General features: G+C 43.6%; 2 protein-coding genes across 2 annotated transcripts; one reads left to right on the top strand and one right to left on the bottom strand.

The window, feature by feature from the left end:
* Positions 1 to 132: 132 nt before the first annotated feature.
* On the top strand, positions 133 to 13,190 carry mospd2 (motile sperm domain containing 2). The gene is made up of 15 exons (XM_047047669.1): positions 133 to 271; positions 412 to 466; positions 999 to 1,154; positions 1,798 to 1,884; positions 2,034 to 2,188; positions 3,577 to 3,637; positions 3,772 to 3,810; positions 3,908 to 4,032; positions 4,303 to 4,476; positions 8,680 to 8,792; positions 10,707 to 10,800; positions 10,964 to 11,060; positions 11,907 to 12,030; positions 12,288 to 12,390; positions 12,597 to 13,190. Exons 1-15 carry the CDS (start codon positions 239 to 241, stop codon positions 12,747 to 12,749), a joined length of 1,569 nt encoding a protein of 522 aa, XP_046903625.1. The 5' UTR covers positions 133 to 238; the 3' UTR covers positions 12,750 to 13,190.
* A 419-nt stretch (positions 13,191 to 13,609) lies between these two features.
* Positions 13,610 to 19,432, bottom strand: LOC124485834 (ankyrin repeat and SOCS box protein 9-like). Its single transcript, XM_047047674.1, has 6 exons — positions 19,254 to 19,432; positions 19,079 to 19,158; positions 18,730 to 18,837; positions 17,872 to 18,022; positions 17,254 to 17,388; positions 13,610 to 16,942 (listed from the first exon to the last, which is right to left on the bottom strand). The coding sequence occupies exons 1-6, from the start codon at positions 19,333 to 19,335 to the stop codon at positions 16,776 to 16,778; spliced, it is 723 nt and encodes a 240-aa protein (XP_046903630.1). The 5' UTR covers positions 19,336 to 19,432; the 3' UTR covers positions 13,610 to 16,775.
* Positions 19,433 to 19,689: the final 257 nt, after the last annotated feature.

Here is a 19,689-nt window from a genome sequence, read left to right as displayed (position 1 = left end):
TTTGTCCGTTATTGGCTAAACCAATTCATCACATTGTTACATTATTGTGCAATCAACGCCATTTGTAGTAAACATTTGCTTAAAACAACGTTTGATCCCGAGAGGAGGGGCCAAAGTAAGAGCCAAAATGGCCTCGGACTGGCATACAGTTTCACAGTCAACTCTGATTCATCACAACTCAACTTCTTCCCTCTAGCTAGCCACACCGATAGCATACAGTATCAACAGTCCCTTGAACATGGCGGAGAGTGGACAACTTGAAACCGAGCAGGTACTGTAGCTAGTTGCTTTTTCATTAGGTTAACAAACGTGTTTCTTGGTAGAGCTTGTCTGGTGACAGCTGCCGCAAATAATAAAAACATTTTTAGCTCTGATTTAAGCCAGCTTCTGACATCATTATTTTTCATACAGGACACGGAGAAGATTGAGGAGATAAGATTTAGGTTCAAGAATGAGTACATCCAAGGTACGTTAGCAGCTAGCTAGCTAACTAGCAGTGCACAGCTTTGTTTTATTGGAGTCGAACATGCTGTGTTTGTTATTTGGCGAGCTAGCTAGCTCTAATCGTTTGGTTTGGGTAGGTAGTTGTTACATAGCTAGACTATCTACTGGATATTCTTGTAGTTATGTTCCGTTATACGACCTCGCTATGAGAGCCTCTAATGACATGTGATGTCAGTGGTGCCCAGCTAATAACTGAATGTCAGATGACAGTCACCTTTTGGTCAGACCCACTCCATGTTTACTACAGATGTTAAGGCCCTGTAGCATGTCTATGGGAATCTAAGCGACTTTCTAGCATTCTGACACCTTCATTGTCCATAAAGACAGCAAATCGGGCATGGCCGTATAAAGCTAGCGGAAATAGGTTCTGCTTTACTTGTCACCACTCTGTACTAATGTAGGCCAAGGGCTAAAAAGTTAAACTATGTCAGTCGGTCGCCTTAGAAACTCCTGTTTGATATGATGAAGATGATATTATGTTTTATTCCTGACAGAAACTTCAGATAAGTATGATTCCAGAGATGTGGACAGATTACAAAAGGATGATGCTCTAGTGGAAGGATACCTGACATGGAGACAGTTTTCCATCGATGACGCCTTGAAAATGATTGATGAAAGCTTTCAGTGGAGAAAGGAATATGGTGTGAATGGTAGGTCTGATTCAGCGCGTTTCAATTCACAGATTGTGAAGTGGTAGTTAAACTATTAACCTATAACTTTGATGTGGTGAATTAGGTGGTTCAGAGGCCACCTGGGCTCTTATGTGCTTTAGTGGTCCAAACAGGAGTCTATAGTTTCATTAAAATACTAAACTAAACTGGAGTCATTGGCAGTCCAAACTGCACGGTGAGCCTACCACTGCCTAGCCAAGTGGCATGATTCATATGACTGTGTTGTCCTTGTGTTCCTCAGAGATGGATGCTTGGCCTTCTGCCAGAAACAGCCTTATTGTTTCTTGTGCTCCAGTCTCTCCTCCATTCAGGCCTGAGGCAGTCTTCTGTCTCAGCTTGTTTTTTTTAAAGAATCAAGCAATTACATAATTTGATGGGTGTAAACTGCCAGTTTGTCAAATCTCTGTTCTCCAGAAATTGGGTATGCAAACATTATTCCATGCCAATAGTCAGACTTGTGATGTTTAAAATAATGACCATTTGTGAAATTCACAATGTGAATGTGCTTTGACTTCAGAGAAATAGAAGAAAGGCATTTGATTAGGATGTTGTCAAATAACTTTTGTAAAATGAATCATGAATATCATTTATGTTCACTAACAACATTGTTTCTTTGTTTCAGATATCTGTGAGAATACTATTCCAAAGTGGATGTTTGAGACTGGTGCCGTCTTTCTCCATGGTTACGACAAGGAGGGCAACAAGCTATGTATGTTGTCATGACTTTACAGATATGTTAGTTCTGAGGGTGAAGTTATGTGATGCATCAATTTGATAAATCAGTATGGTAAATGTGATCTCAAAGCCTATCGATTATTGGTTAATTGTGTTCTGACTGCTGTCTTTCATCTGTTATAGTCTGGTTCAAAGTCAAGTTGCATACCAAGGATGCAAAGACGATCATGGACAAGAAGAAGTACGTGGCTTTCTGGCTGGAGCGTTACGCCAAGAGAGAACCAGGGATGCCCCTCACCGTTGTGTTTGACATGTCGGAGTCTGGTCTCAGCAACATTGTAAGGACATATAAGGGGTTGTTGACGAGCAGGGTTTAGCCGGAAAAGGCCTTCCGCGCAGTGTTAACCTAGTTACCCTAGTGGAACTGATGCCCAAGCCACCCAGCTCAAGTTCTAGATCAAGACTTGAGAAAAGGTTGTTTTAGTTTGGTTACTTTTGGCATACAGTATATGATATGTCCCATTTGAAACCCCCTGGTGCTCTGCTGGGAGTATTATTGCGGTCATGGTGAGAATCCTAATATGGCTTGCTATTTGAGATGGGGACTTGGAGGGATTGATGCTCTTCAATGGTTTAACACTTTGGAGATTAAAGTGACCTTTAAATCCGGTTGGTCAATCCAAGTAGACTTCCTAATCCAAAAGACTGACTTTGTTTCAGAAGTGGGCTCCCAGCAGGAGCTCTCTGACGGCGTGCTAATTTCGGAGGCCAAACTCTCCTGGAGAAATGCCCCAATTAAACACATACAAGGCTCAAAGAATAAATAACTCCCTGAAACCCAAATATGAAATGAGTGGATTCGAAAATCAGGTTGGAAATCTGACCTAATAGAAGTTTGTTGAATTAAACCTGTAGTAGTCTATTGGGCAGGAGCAGACCTGTCTAATGTTGTCTCATTAAGACTCTGGGTGAGTACTCTTTAGCAGTGGTGCTGTCAGCAAGCCCAGGAACCCAGCCAGACAGTAGCTACTCCTAGTGGTCTTTCTCCATTGATGGCTCTGGAGTTTCATGATGAGTCAATTACGCCAATCTTACCCATATATTTGCCACATGAAAGGATTGTCACGAAGGTGGGGTTCACACACCTGATTGTGTTTATTTTTATAAATGTGCCAGATAAGTCTGTTGTGTTGTGGGATTGATCCTCTGTTGTTACACCAGCTGTTTAGTGGGAGGGACAGATAGCTCTAGCTGTTAGATGTGCTCTTTTTTCTCATTTACACACAAGGACAGACACTTTCAGATTGTTTAGACACAATCTCCCAAAAAGGAACAAGATTGCTTCACGGCTAGTGACAATCGTTCAGAGAATTCTGCTATTACATTTTACTATCCAGAGTATTGCAAAAGTAATACTGCCTTTTAGCTTCTGCTTTAGACTTGGTGTTTCTTTTAGTTCTTTATTTGTCATGATACCCATCACCCCTGAATAATGGTATTTCACATGATTGGGTGGAACGGTGATTGAAAGGCCCAATTCATTTCATACTTTCAGAAGATGGAAGTTACAGTCATTGTGAACTGGGTCATTTCACAGCTTGAGGCATCTCAGACTGTAAACAATTTCCCTATTACAAGTCCATAAGACATCTATTATAGTCATGCTTTGCTTTGAGGTTTCACAGGCTATACTGTTCTTTCTGACTCTTTCACTTTCTGTTTTCAGGACATGGATTTTGTAAAGTACATCATTAATTGCTTCAAAGTGTATTACCCAAAGTTCCTATGTAAGTGTGTTTTTATAGCACATTAGCTAACTTTATTGGTCACATTTCTATCATTTATTTTGAGGTCACTTATTGCATTAATGCAGGTCATGCTCTGATTGTGTTCTTCTCTCTGACCTGTCTTATCATTTCAGCCAAAATGATCATAGTGGATATGCCTTGGATCATGAGTGGTAAGATGACAAGCTCACAAGCAGTTATTGTCATTGTCTTGTAACCTCTCATCATTAGTATTTACACACCCTGTGATGCTTGTGTTTTCCTCGATAGCTGCATGGAAGATTGTGAAGACATGGCTTGGTCCAGAAGCCATTAGCAAGCTCAAGTTTGCATCCAAAAGTGATGTGCAGAACTTTATCGGGCCGGAGTATTTGCCATCCCACATGGGAGGAACGGTAGGTTTGTCCTCGGCTCAGAGCAGAGAGAAACAGTGCTGCCATTCTTCTTTCTTTCTCTTATCTTTCACAATGTCTTCACTTTCATTAGTTTCAAATGCCTCAAAAAGTATTTTTGAAATATCAAAGAGCTGATAGATTCTGTGTACGTTTTTACCCACTTTTGATGAAAAAGTGAGTAGCCTTGCATCTGTTATACACCAGCATTGCTTGACAGCAATTGAAGTTAACTGATCCAACAAACGGACTGTTGTTTTCTTTTGGTTCCAGGACTCCTTCAAGTACAGCTATCCCCCTCTTCCTGACGACGACTTCCAGACACCCATTTGTGAGAATGGACCAATCGTTAGTGAGGACGACAACGAGAGTAAAGACGGTGAATCAGAGTGCAAGGATGTCCTGGAGTCCAGTTACAGCTCTGAAGTGGCTGTAAAGCCCAAAAAGGTACAACACCTCCTTGTCTTAACCAACTGTCATATTCTTCTTCCTGAAGGAGTGGTTTGGCAGCAAGAGGGTGATTGCAGAAACACAATGTCACATTTTTATATTCTACATAAAATAAAATACGGTCTCCTAAAGTTGTTGACCGTAGAATATGATAATGGACTCAGCAGTTGGCCTAGGTGTGCTTTTTTCCCGTTCCAGTTATAAACATATCTTCTGAAACTTTCACAACACACAAACACACCCAGGCCATGTCTGTCGTCAAACGAGACATCGGCCATGTTATGCAAAGTTCAGTCAAGTTCCCCTTTCACTTTGATGTGGGGCTTCACTCATGGGCTTTTTTTCATTTCTGGAATTCAGTGTGAGATTACAGCATGTAATCGGGTACTCCGCCGAGACGCTGTGAATTAAGAGGCAGTAATGCCCTGATTTGGCAGCTGTTAAGCTCCTGCTCATTGTCTCTGTCAAGGTGACTCCTAATGTCTTCCGCTGCAGCCTAATCCTGCCCAACACTACCCACACATCACAGCCAGTCTCACTGAGCGCATGGCGCCCTTCTAATCTTCTGAGGTCTTTTTCAGGATACAGAGAGATGGTGTCAAGTCAGTCACAGAGGAAGTTTTGCAGGGTGTTTTATTAGTATTTTTCATCTTCTCACACTTTCATCTACCTGACTTCACACAGGATTTTTCCAGATGCTCTCAGACTCTCCCGTTGTCTCTCTGTGTTCCAGACTAGTGGCTTTGTTTTTGACCTTGTTGAAGGCTGGGCTGCAGGGGCTGTCAGAGGCTGTGGCTTGTGCTCAGTGATGGTCTCATCTGGTTTGCTGGGGGAGGGGTTAGTGACCGGGGGGGGGGGGGTTCCATACTTGGTCCATACGCCCTTGCTCAACATCTTCCACTCTCGTTCTCTTTCTGTCAAGACGAGGTCTCTTTCTCTCTCGTTCTCTATGTCTGACATTATGAAATTGTCATGACTGGCATATGCTGCAGCTGCACACATTCCTCTCCCCTACAGGGTCTCAATCCAGAGCACTGTAATCTATTTAGCCTTGTTTATGGGGGGGCAAGCGACCCGCCAAACGAACGTGCATGGGAATAGAGAGTGGGTATTAGGGAGTCATTTCAGGAGATACTTAGGGATTGGCAAGATTCTTGTGCACACGAAGACAAGTAGATATCCTGTCCCAAGTACCCCCTCGTTTAAGGACACTTTCTTCCGAGTATTTATAAACGGATCCAAGTGCTGTGAGTGTTGCTCTCCTCTGACAGTCTGGTTGTTTACCCTTGTTGGGGGTGTACTATCTAGTCCCTGTGTAGCCCAAGTTTATTCAGAGCCAACCGGGTGGGGGGGGGGGGGGGGGGGGGGGGGGGGGGGGGTTAGACTCCTGTTGAGCTTTTAAGCCGTTGAGGAACCTGTGCTGCTGCTGGAGACTTCTTGGTGCACACAGACTCAAGTGGCCCGGCAGGCCTGCGTCACACAAAGCTGCTCCTGTGAGCCTCTTACGCGCCCACAAAAACACAAACGGAAAACATCCCATTGTTGGCGAATAGCACGTTAGTCACGCTCGACAGATTTTTTAGATTTACACAACGGCGATATGCGAGTTTGGTTGGTAAATAATTCACAGGCTCCTCATTTGAGAGGCATGCGGATGGTGTCAAAGCACACAGGAATTATTTGTATTTATGGATTGTTGGTCCACCTAGTCAAACCTCAGGGTGGGAATAGCATGGGGTTTGTTTTCTCACCAGTGAGACTAATAGGCCTAACCTAATGCTCTGACCTCTTATGTTTGATCAACACACGTCGTTGTTTGTGCTGAGTGGCTCAAGGAACCTGTGGAGCTGTTTCAGGCCAGCCTCTAGTGGGATGTGTGGTAAGACTGGTGGTCTTACCACACATCCCAGGTTGAGCCGCTGGAATGTAAAGCCCCAAAGGGAATTAGCTGGACAGTGTCTGTATGTTAGCGAGTGTGTCTGCATGCGTGTGTGTGCGTGCGTGTGTGTGGGGTGCCTGTAATGAGCTAGCCCTTATCTCATGATGTGCTGACTAAGGCTAGGGCCTGGTGCTAACCCCAGTGACCAGTGTCTGGCCCTCACTCTAAACCGTCTGGACAGAAGGCCATACATTCCTCACTGTCACTCATGGATTCAGCTTCTGATTCCTTTGCTTTGCGTAAACGAGGAAGCCCTCCCACCAATTTTGAGGGTTCAACAGTGTGTTGGTTTGCTGATCGCTCAGGGAAGCTAATTGCCTTTCTCTCTGTTTTGAAACAAGGGCTGGTGGTAAGGCTTTGTAGGATCTCACCCACACAAGCCTCACAGTGGAGACCTGCAGTGTGTCATTTCTGCTCACCTGTGTGGTTCTGGGCACTTCATCCTTGATGCATCAGCCATCTGCCATCACGGACAAGTTCAACCTTTTCACATTCAAAACCTACCGGGACTACACATTTCATACTCGGAAGATGTGCCCACACATTTCAAAATGACCCCTCACGTTTCAAAACGAAAGACGAGATGTACTTTTATGACTTTTTAATCCCTTTTTATTCATTTGGCCTTTGTTTGAAGAGAGAAACATAGCTTAGCCAACCAGTACTATTTTGATATTTTAACCTGTAATATTGTGCCTCTTTAGACACCTAACTGTTAATATGATATATATTTGATATATTCCAGAGACTAAGGCAACTTTATTAATGCCAAACATATATCCAATTCCTATTTTAATTCAAAGGCATAGCCTATAATTGCACTTAACCCTTGAATATGATATACAGTTTCATACGAGAAGGGAAATTGTTTTTTAACAAACACTACCAGCACAAAATGTGTCATTCTTTTTCCTTATACTCTTGATGGCATATTTGCACTCAACTGTTTCATAGACTTTGCATATATTGTGCACTATACCGACTGCTAGATCACGTTATGCAAAGCTACCTCGGTATAATATACCATGGTATGGTATAATGGCCATGCACTGTGCCTTATTGTCACAATCATACTGGAGGCCATTCTGAATCTACCCTAACCACTCCACGGCCACTTCAAGATCTCTGCTCACAGACTTTCCTAAAGCACAGGTTACTGGATGTTTTTGTGTTGAAATCTTTAGAACACAGCCAAGTTAACTTTTAATAGTATTAATTTCATTCATGTAATGTAACCTTTTTAACATGGTTTCATTACCAAATCTAACATTTTATTTGATCTCATGTATGCACCTGCTTTCATTACTCTAAATAATGATTTGAAGATTCTTTGTTTTCCACTTAATTTAATTAACAAAGTATTTTGTTATGATTTGATTAATGACAATTGTATTCATTTTAATGAACGGATGTATTTTGATCATCCCTTGTGTTTACCTTTAGTATTAGTGCCTTTTACCTGTACTACACTTGATTTGAAAAATCATAATCAATAAAAATGCTGTTTGACCAGAAACTGTCTCTCGATGTTCTCACTGTGTCAGCTGTGTGTCACAGCCTTCTGCTGATTGGAGGAGGAAGTGTGTGTTGCTTAGCACAGCAGAAGACACACTTCCCCGTCTGAGTAATTAGTGGTTATACAGGGATCACAAGCAGATCTCCCCCCACCTCTCCGCCAGCTCTCTCATCCTCTCCTTCTGTGTTCACTCTCCCATCTGTCTACTACAAGCTGGGTCCAAACAGCACGGCTGCTCCTGAGCAATATGGTACACTAGAAATGATGCAAGCTCCACCCACTGACCTTCACTTTTCATTTCCTAACTTTCTGCCAACATTGCACAACGCATGTGTTATCAGTCCTATAGTCTTGTGACTTTGTCATGCATTAGAGTGGATGTGAGGAGAATGTAGGGTAAAGTGTATGGATGTTGTTGAAGTGAGAGTGCTGACCTGTAGAGATACAGTTCCACTGTGGGGTTGTGTGGCTGGTCGTCACCATGGGAACTTTGTGACCTTCACAAAAGGGTTGTTGTGGTTCTGAGTATTTTAATTTATTTTGGGGAATTGTGGTCAAGTGCTCCCATGGTCCCACTAGACTGCGCAAGGGTCAGTGGTTGCCTTCTGTGTCGCAATGAAACGACTTACACATGAGCTGACATGTCTTCAACCCTATGCCGCCAAACGGACCCTTTACCAAGTCTTTAAAACAGATTGTCTTGTGTGTTCATGAACTTAGTTTGACAAGGCTAATGTTATTTCAGGTCAACTTCCAGGAAGACAGTCTGAAGTTGGACGACAGTGACAAAGGAGACAGCCGGACCAAAGGAGCCAGGAAGCCACTAACCACCTTCAAGGGCCCCCTTCTGCACGTTAGGTATACACCCCCACCCCACACCTCCATCCATCCATCCACCCAGTCATCCATCTATCAGATATACTCAAGTTGAATAGATTCCTCAGTCCAGTGGCCGCAGGGCATCCGGTAGCTCTGGAGTCATCCTATAAGGGTTAGAGGATCAATGCCTTTTGACTTAAACCACAGCCAGGTATCCGTATGTTTGCGCCTTGTGGATCAATTGATTCTCTCGGATTTGAGCAGAAATCAAGAATAGCTTATTGAGTGAAAATCCTTTGGCAGGCGTAATTACTGTGGTGCAATGATCAATCAGACTCCTTGATTGACCATTACGGCCTATCATCAGTGTAGTGCAGCCATCATGCAATTACTTTACAATGAAGGGCTCAGTAAAGACAATAGTATTTTGTCAACAGCTCCATCTGTCAATAGAGAGGTTACACTTCTAATGATGTCCCTTTTAATGCTGGCCAACAGGCAAACCTTCCAGCTTCTATAACTGCACACTCCTCAATGCACATGCTCTCTCCTAACCCACATGTTGCCTGTTTTGGGATTGGACTCACTGTTGAATTTCCAGGCTTCAATGTTTATTGAAATGTCAAATGTGGTTGTTCCTCTTTTCCTGAGTCATTTCCCCCGAGGTTGGCTTTTTAGAGTCTAGTCTTTGATCTGAAATGTTCTTTCACAGCTCTAGGCTATGCATTTGAGTAATAAACAGATTGTACTGTATATGAGCTTTAAATACAATTAGGTTACTAAGCCATGTTGGCCCTGATTTGGGTCCAGGAGGATTTGGGCACAAGTGGGGATGTGAGGCTTTGATGTTCCAAGTATGTTTGTCAAAGGTTTCCTAAGATTCTAGTGGGTCACTCTGGTCTCAATGGACCACCACTCTCCCTAGACTCCTTTCTGGGGCAAAGAACATGAGGGGGAATAAGAAGGAAGGATGTTGGAACAATCCCTGTTCTAATAGCTGCAGCCTGCACTGGATGCAGAATGAGAGACTTCATAATCACAACACAGGCATTTTAATCCTGTTGGTGATTTGAGAATTAGTGGAAGGTAACACAGCCAGTGCTGAGTAAAGGTTGGGGTGGCGTGGGCAGGGAATTAGCAGTGGAGACCAAAGTGCCTGGTGGCTAGTTTCTCAGGCTGTGGATTTTCTTGTGCTCCACATTTCACAGCTTTGATGCCAGACCACAGATGGTTTTTCAGCCTGAGTTTGGGAATAATGTGGTGTAATTCCCCAACTTGCCTGTAAGTGGGTTCAGATAGGGCTGGCACCCAGGGGCCTGACTGCTCCATATGGGTCAGGAGGTAGCAGGGAGAAAGCCCTGCAGGAAGTGGTAGTCAGCTGCTATTTTCCTGGAAATAATCCCTTCTTTTTTATGTTTACTTCAAGGAGAAGCTCTCCTTTATTAAAAATAGCCCTAGAGTTCGATAGATAGATGACACTTACTGTGCTCTCGGCATGTATGTGAATATGGTTACTTGAGGTAAGAATAGTGCCAAACATTGCTCAGTCTGGTACAGATGGACCTTGTCTTCCCAGCAGAGCCCACAGCAGGGATGAAGAGAAAGCTAGTGATTGGAAGTGATGGAAACAGCTGGTTTGAGAAACGTGTATAAACAGAGACTCCCAAGTCCCAGGATACTTGAGCGGTAACCATACCACAATTACTCTGAGGCAGCTACATCTTAATCTGAAGCGTAGGAAGCTTAACCAACCAGATCGATACGGACAAGACATCACAGAGAACAACAACAAACAGGTTGTAAAGTAATTGGAAGATCATGTCGACACCACGCAGATGTATTGGCATTTGAGAATTATTTTGATAAAATTCAGCCATGTCCTTCGTCACAGACTCTTGACAGATAAAGACTTTTTCCTCTCCTCTACTCCTCCCACCTCCACCTCTCCCTCAGTCCAGCAGAGGAACTCTGCTTTGGCTCCAAAGACACGGAAAAGAAATGCCTCATTGTCCTGACCAACGTCACCAAGGATCAAGTGGCCTTCAAGGTTAGTGAGAAGCATCTGCAGGAGTGTGGGTGTCTTGGAACTGTGTGTCTGCGTGTTAGGCCGTAACTACGTACATCATTGGACACAAACATTGTCCTCCATGCGATCCATTGTTGTGTCTGCTTTCCTCTTTAATAGTCTTCTTGGCTTTGTCTTATCACAGGTACGAACCACAGCACCTGAGAAATACAGAGTGAAGCCCAGCAATGCAACCTGTGAACCAGGGGCTTCGCTGGACATAGTGGTGTCCTTACATGGAGGTAGAGCACTTCTCCTCTGCACTCTCAAGCCTCATCTGCTTGGCAGATGTTTGAAAATACTTTCACACACAGAGAGAGAGCTTCAGAATAATCAAAAGGCCCAGACTGTTAAGTTTCCAAAAGAGCTGACAAAGTGTTTTTTTCACATACATATTTTAAGAGGAATGAAATAGTCATCTTTTATCTCCCCTAAACCGAGCCTTCCGAAATCTAATGGAGTGTAAATACAGAAGCTCTAGAGCCTCCATACGTTCCCCTGGAAGGCTGGAACACCAAAGGTCAAACCTTCTCTCAGTCTGGTGAGACTAACATGGAGTTTGGATACAGAAACTTGGCTGATAAGAAGCTGAGCGGGCTTTCAAGCATGGAAATGTCAGCCGTGGCTTATGATGTGATCGACATGGTTCAGATCAATCAAATCATGGCACTATTCCAGACTTTTTCTGGCTTTCAACTTCATTAATTCTTTTTTTTTTTTTTTTTTTTTTTTTTGGAAGGGACATCTATGGCCTGATATCTTGAATCCCCAGCTTTGTGGATAAGACATGTCTGGTTCCTAATCAGAGCGAAGGAAACAGAGTCATCTCTTTAGGCTCTTTTTAGTCTCATGAAATTTTCGTTACAAGGGACTCGTTTGTTTCAGTTCCATTCAAAATCTAGCGGGACATCGCCCTGGAACATTGCCCTGGAACTGGCTTTTTCACGGATCCCCCGCCTTAAAACAAAGGGGAAATTGAAATAAAAATAGATTGTATGTATTTATGCTAAAGCAAGGATAGAGGATTCAAAGCAAATGTTCCTTAATACTGAAACATGAACGTGGTTAATGTAGTCTTTGGGTTGCAGGATATCAGGCTTCTCTGCAGGATCGCTTCCTGGTGATGGCTGCTGAGATGGAGCAGAATGCCGGCTCGCCAGATCTCACCCAGTTCTGGAAGGACGTTCCCAAAACCAGGGTCATGGAGCACAGGTAGCTTGTATATATTTGTGCGTGGTCATTCTTGAGATGGGCTTGTCAATATCGTCATATAACTAAGTCACAAGCAAAGGTCGTTGGATAAGATAAGGGCCTTCTTAAGCACTCAGTTACAGTTGCTCCACATGGGTTTCTCAACCCCTTCTAACCACTTCCCCTCAGCCTGCTTGTGTCACTGTAGCAGGCTGATTATCACCTCCTCCCTTGAAGACTGTCCCCCCCTCCCTCATGTGTGGGTTTCCTTCCTGTAGATTGCGCTGTCACGTCCTGGAGAGCAGTAGGCCCTCCCCGAGCTATCAGGCGGACAACCCTATGGAAGCAGGAACCAATGGGCATCAGGACCTTCAAACAATGGTAAGCTCTGATTGGAGAAAAAGATTCATGTATTTGAATACCTCTTTCATTTTTTTTTCTTCTCTCTATTATCCGTGCTCTGTTTTTACACAGCTCTACAAGTTCATGCAAACTGCATTGTGATAAGTGCGTCAGCTCGAGCTGGCATGTTGTTTAACATGAATAAACGACCAATCACCCCCCTCCTCATCTCTCCCCCCAATCAGCTGATGCGTCTGATGGCCAGTAACTCCCGGTTGGAGCAGAATATGAACGAGTGTCTCTGGGTGCAGAAGGTCCTCATGGGTCTGGTGCTGATCCTGTGTGTGTTCAACCTCCTCTGCCTCTACCTGCTAGGCACCGGAGGGCAGCCCTCCTGACCTGCCCCAGTTGCTTACACAGAGACTTGCCTGTCCTCCTGAGGCAGAGGCAGGTCAGAGGCTAGCCTGCGGATGACTGCTTCTGGACTCACTGATAAAACAAGAGCAGGTAGGTCCTACCTCAAGGGCTGTCTGTTGTCATGCAGAGAAAGACTTTCTCTGGTAGCAGTGAAATAGGAACGTGCGATAATGCCGCGTTTTCGGTTGCCCAGGAGATTCGCTCTCATCACCTTCGGGCATTTGAGAGTTACAGTAGCAGAGACTCTTAATCCTGTGACGTGAAATCAATAATGTATTTTTTATGACTGATCATGGATCTTTAAATGAAAGACTATTTATTACAAAGCTCACATCATGTACTGTAGAAAAATCCATAATTATTTTCTGATTCTATTGTATAATATTTCTTTTGGATACATTATATAACTATATGAACAAGAATAAACTTGCGTCATTGTTTTTATCAAGTTATGTCTATTGTCATGGAGTGTCCTCTCTCAGCTAGAGAACCCTCAGTCTGAACAAGGCCGGCTCCTCCAGCAATGATCTGACACGGAGGAGCACCTAGAAATGTTTCCCAAAATACATCCGTTGAAGCTGGAAGCACCACCCAGAATCCTGCCAGATAACAATCTCAGACACATTCTGTACAACACGGAAGAAACATCACTCCTCCTGGTTTGGCATAAACAGTCTCACTGTGCTTTTGAGAGGCTCCAGTCCTGCTGTGTCCTCCTGATGCCAGCCCTGCCCCGTGCTCCAGTCCTGCTGTGTCATCCTCCTGATGCCAGCCCTGCCCCGTGCTCTAGTCCTGCTGTGTCCTCCTGATGCCAGCCCTGCCCCGTGCTCTAGTCCTGCTGTGTCCTCCTGATGCCAGCCCTGCCCCGTGCTCCAGTCCTGCTGTGTCCTCCTGATGCCAGCCCTGCCCCGTGCTCTAGTCCTGCTGTGTCATCCTCCTGATGCCAGCCCTGCCCCGTGCTCCAGTCCTACTGTGTCCTCCTGATGCCAGCCCTGCCCCGTGCTCCAGTCCTGCTGTGTCCTCCTCCTGATGCCAGCCCTGCCCCATGCTCCAGTCCTACTGTGTCCTGCTCCTGATGCCAGCCCTGCCCCGTGCTCTAGTCCTGCTGTGTCCTCCTCCTGATGCCAGCCTCTCCGGTAACAGCCTCATCGGTGCAGAGGTGTCTAATTGAAAACACAGCAGAGTGTGTGACCTCACTAAACCTCTCCCTATGTACTCCAGAGAAGCTACTGAGAGATCTGTGTCTCCGATACCGGCTCTATTTGTTTTAATTACCCGATGCCGGCAAACTAAAAATACCAAGGCAATTACTGCTGAGTACGAGGAGATGGCAGGAGCAACTCACACAGCTCAGTGGGATAGCTGGGTATCTATAACAAGATCCAGCTCAGAGCAATCAGCCTATGGGCCACTGCACAGAGGGGGGGCATATTTAGAATATTAGAAAAGCATGGTCTCATGACACATGGACCAATGATTGTTGTCAACATTTTTCAGCTGATGGTGGATGGTGGCATTTAGACGGTGATAGGATAATAATAAAATAACTCGCTGCTCACTTAAGGGAGTTTACTGTGTTGGGCTTTGTAAAAACTCTGAGCAGGTTCCGCTACCCTTTGTTTCCTAATTTCTATTTTTATTCCTCTCATTCACATGTCATGTCTCCTTTTCCTTTTAAAGGTTCCCTTTACTCACGCAGTTGAGAAACCTCTCTTGCCACATCAATGGGCAGTTGTTATAAGTCATTGGATCGTTCTAAGAGAATGTGTGCACTGGGTGTAAAACTTGCTTTATTTGTTGTATTTTTACCGTTGCCGGAAAAATGCTTTTGCTGCTGTTCGGGAAGTAAGTGCAGGTGCATTAAGCGGAGGGCAAGGCTAAAAGCAGTGCCTGACTCCAAACAACGCATGTTAAAGTTTGGGCATCACATTCAGGTGGGCCAAGACCCTAAGTGCTGCCATACCTCAGTACCTGACCAAGTCCAAAGACTCACTTATAGGAAGACCAATCCTGTTAATTATGCAAGATCAAAAAACCCAATAGGCATGTTCTCATTAATGATGCAAGACCACAGCCCAGAGGAAGTTGTTCAATAGAAAGTGTGGCCGAACAACGGTTCACATGACGGTTCTCCCCCACTGACGGCGTCTTCATTCCTGATTTCCCAGATGTCACTAATTACAGGGGGTCTGATAGGTTCTGCTCAGGGAGTCTCAGAAGTCAGGAACTCCTCCACACCATTGATTTAACATTAAATGGAAGTAAATCGAAGCTGAGCTCAATGTGTGGCTGGCCCCGGGTGCTCATGCTACGTTTGAGGGGACAATGATTTACCTCCAGCAGCAAATTGGGAGAGCGGATCGATGGTGAGCTAATGAGTATTGCCGGAGAGGAGAGCCCTTGGATGTGTCTGAGCAACTGTTGCTTTATCACAGCAGAGAGAATCTTCATGTTCACTGCGCAGCACATTGCTGCCTCTCTCGACAAAAGCTCGCTGTTTTATTAAAATATAAAATACCAGGCTTTTATATTTAGTTTTCTTGTCAGAACCACAGTTTACATTCCATTGACAGCACCCTATAAAGCTCCCTTGGTCTCGCACAAACACAGCCCATTCAGTCGTGCATCGCTCCTCTCCTTTGCGGTGTGGCTTGTCCAGGCAGACCCGACGAGGTCAGGGGACAGTGAGCCCTGCAGCAGGCACACTAATAGACATTCAGAAGAGACGGGCAGTGATGACAGGCTGCCATGAGCCATAGACACACTCAGAAAGACACTTCACTAACAGTCACCTTTCATTACCACAGACATAATTGGAAGAAGTGTGGTAAAAATAAGCAGAGCTTTTAACTGAAGGAATGACTTTTACTGTAGATGCTGTTATTTAGTTGGTCGTGGTGTATATTGTGATTCCTCCATAGCTGTCTTATTTAAATTATAAATACCAGATGTAAATACCCCCCAAAAAAACATCAGAAATAATTCTCTAAACTCTTTTAACTTTAATGTAAAAAAATTTGAATTTCCTCAGTAACTTTTCTTCGGTCATTACTTTGTGGAAAATTGAAGCCAACACAAACTCAAGGAGAAGGCAATCAATAGCTCACTTTAGCTAAATGTATCGGCCCTCACAGGAGCCACACTTCAGTATCTCCAGGTATCCATTTCTCTGGCAGCCTTTGGCTTCGTTTGTCTTGATTACTCTGATTCATGGGAAACCCTCAGGCCCATCCTCATCAGAGTCAGATTGAACTCTTGATTTGAAATACTATCGAATAGCTGGATTGTAATCATGCTGTAACCTATTTATTCAGGGGGAGAAATATATTTGTCTCTTTTCAATAACACAGCTAATGGTATTGTTATCTGACAATGAATGTGGGTGTGTTGGTTTGTGAATGTGTGTATGTGTGTTGATTTGTACTACAGCATTTGATTGATTCATTCTGATGATAGATCATTTCTTGTGTGGTTTGTAATATTCCTGTTTATTTATTTATTATTTAATTCATTCATTTATTTTTAGATCATCTATTGATTCATCTTTCCTGAAAATGTACAGTACAAAATGAATAATTTGTTCATTTAAAAGTTAAAAGACAACACAGCAGTTAAGAATTAACTCAATATTGTGTTCGAAGTGCAGAGCTGTTCTTACATGGTGCCAGTGCACCACCTATTGACATAACCTGGAAATGGATTTCAACAGAATGGCAAATTATTCTATACTGCAGATGTAACTATGGGCTAGAGAGCACAGGTAAGATTGGTACAGACAAAATAGTTTAAACTCTAAATTAAGGTGAACACCATGTATTTCAGTCTCTTCTTTGCCATGACCTTTGTCATGTTTGTTTAGTGATCGTAAACGACACAACTGGGCACTTCTAGTCAGACAACTCAGTCCAAAACATGCATTTGAATAACGGCTATAACACCAACTCAACAGACATAATAAAGCTATATCTTTATAGTAACAGTATCAAACTCCAAAAATGACGGATTATTCATGAACAGACACCAGAGATAATCCCAGACTTGAGCTTGCCCTGGGCGTTCCTGCTGGAGCAGTCTGCACCGTGATCCAGGAGGACCGAGACCAGCTCAGGACTGGAGCTACAAGCCGCAGCATGCAGGGGAGACTCCCCATTCTCACTGCTGTTCACACTTGCACCTGGCGAGGGCCAAAACACAAACACCTCAATTATACTCAAAATTATATGTTGTTTCTCAGTTCAAAAACCACATCACATTGCTAAACAAATTGAGAATATCTAGAATTTTCGGAAAATTGCCTTGTTTATGTTTGGTAGATGTGTTTTGGTAGAATGGGATGGGAACTATTTTAATGTTGCTATTCCTTTCACAAATTCTGCCTAGTAATTCTGCGTAAAATTGCTCACGATGCAGTAAATAAGGCCCTTAGACAGTCACACAAATTCTCTGGCATGATCTCAGTCAACTGAAGAAAATTCCATTTCATACCCAGCTGAAGCAATCTCCTCACAGTGCTGAGATGCTGATTGGTGCTGGCAGTGTAAAGAGGGGACACTGATTGGTCGACAATGTGATTCACATCTGCACCATGATGAACCAGCGACTCTATGCACTCCAGGTGACCTGGGCAAACATACTATATCATCAGACTGTGGGGCAAAAATGCATGGAATCAGCTTTTAAAACCAGATTACAAACATGAGCCTGAGGTTATGCAACTGAGTATTATAAAAAAAACAAGGTACTGTTTTAGAGGTAATTTTCATCATACAGTTGAAACCTTTCTCTGCTTGGAAAGACTAAGGATAGCCTTACATTTGTTAAATATTAGCCATGTAAATGTACATATTTTCCAACAATAAAGACTTTCCAGAAGAAAACAGAAGAAAGAAACTGAAGAAACAATATCAAAACAAAATCCTGATTTAACTTTTTTGGTCAATGCTAAATTTTATCTCCCAAATTTGTAAAGAAACAAAGGTGCAAAAATGCTTTTTACCTGGTGCAAACACATGGTAAATCTAAGCCTTCCTCACAACCCTCTGACATGCCTATAGAAGGAAACATTGAGAGAGCCTTTCCTGGAGAATGTGGCCTTTGGCTGACCTTTGGCTGCAGCTCTGTGGATGGGGGAGTCTGAGAGGCAAGAGCCCTGGGGCACAGCCCCATGCTGCAGGAGCAGGGTCACACAGGCCACATGGCCCAGGTCACAGGCCTGAGACAGGGCAGTGGTCTGCTCCACAGTGGGTGAGTTCAGCTAGAAAACAACATGGCACTTCAGCTCTAATGAGAAGGTTCTCTTTACTCTGTACGCTCCATCTACTTCTTTTGGGTCAAAGATTATTGACAAATAGGAAAACCTCTGAACTGTTCAGTCAAGCACTGACAACATTAGTATTGGAAATGACAAATGATTGCCATCTCACCTACATTATGTATGTCAATGTTGACATGGGTGGTGCACTGTGTACTGGGGAATTACACAGAGCTTTGCAGTTTCCGAATTGTGAGTTTCCTCACACCTCGCAGATCTGTCTATGAACAGAGCTGATAAATTTGTCATCTTTTCAGCAAGTTTTTTCCTCACATTTTTGGCCAAATATTGTGATTTTCTCAGTATGGGTATTGTTCTCTAAGGATTTTGATTATGTTTTTAAGCAAAGAGCCACGTGTCTGTATTTGTGGTTAATCACCAACTCATTTCACACACACAAGAATAAAAAAGAGGGCAATAATTGCCCGTTTCAACAGAATGATTTGTGCTTACTTTGTACAGGTTTCATGTCCTTGTCAAACATTTATGTCCTCAAAGTTAATTTTTAAATGACATGCTCGACTATGCACCCAAATGTCCCCGTCTGATTAATAAAGCAACACCTTCTCTCATGCTATTTTGAAGTGTTTCTACTTTCAAGAGGCCTCTTTTGTGAACAAAGTATGTATATGATGTATCATCTTACTGACATTAGCCCCATTGTCAATCAGCATCTTGGCACATGCAGTGTTGCCCTGTAGACATGCTACATGGAGGGGAGAGACTCTGTCCAGGGTGGCCAAGTTCACACACGCTCCCTGTAAGGACCAAAGAATGACGTCAGGAAAATAAAACACAAGATACAGCACCAAAGCATCAAAACAACCAGCCTTTCATCATTTTAAATTACATAATGATTTACTGGTATATTCCCCTCATGTTGTAACTTGCTTGGAAGTTGATTACACAATGTAATGTTGGACATCGAATAACACTATACAAGTAAAGGCATGCGCTGGTATGATAACAGGTCCAGAGCAGTCCTGTGTGCAACTGTACCTGAGTAATAAGCTTTTGCAGACTGAGAGCATGGCCGTTGTAGGCTGCATCATGAATTGGAGACCAATCAGACTGGATATCTTTGGGGTGAAATATCATGGTTAATTCATTCATAGGTACCTAAACTGAATGCTTAAGCTTTCATCGCGTTGTACCCAACTCCTCTGCTACTCACCACTCATCAATGGGTTTGAAAAGAAAACGACAGATCCAGTTTGACCTGCATGGCTGTCCCCTAACTTCTGTTGCTGTGTCATTGTTTGTAAACTCACACACTCGTCGACTGAGTTTGTGTGTTTGTTGTTTCAGCTCACAGATGTCTTTTTTTCCTCCTGACTGTGTCTGTCATGCAGGAAGAAGAGGACGTGCTGTTTGAGCAGGTCTGAAACTTGACACTGTCATTCCAGACTGTTCATACCTATCACCTCGAGCCAGAGAGGGACCGGGGAAGGAAAGTGTTCACGCCTATCACCTTAAGCCTGAGCGAGAAAGGAGGAGGATCCTGCATTTGAGAGCGAGGAGGGGATTGGGTTTGAGGTTGAGAGTGATGGGGTGAAAGTTAGAAAGAGGTGGAGTTGTATCTACCTGATATAGACACAACAGACTCAGAC

Source organism: Hypomesus transpacificus, chromosome 23 (assembly GCF_021917145.1).
Source record: "Hypomesus transpacificus isolate Combined female chromosome 23, fHypTra1, whole genome shotgun sequence".
Lineage (NCBI taxonomy): Eukaryota > Metazoa > Chordata > Actinopteri > Osmeriformes > Osmeridae > Hypomesus > Hypomesus transpacificus.
The sequence above is the reverse complement of the archived record's forward strand: the minus strand, read 5'-3'. Positions and strand labels throughout refer to the sequence as shown.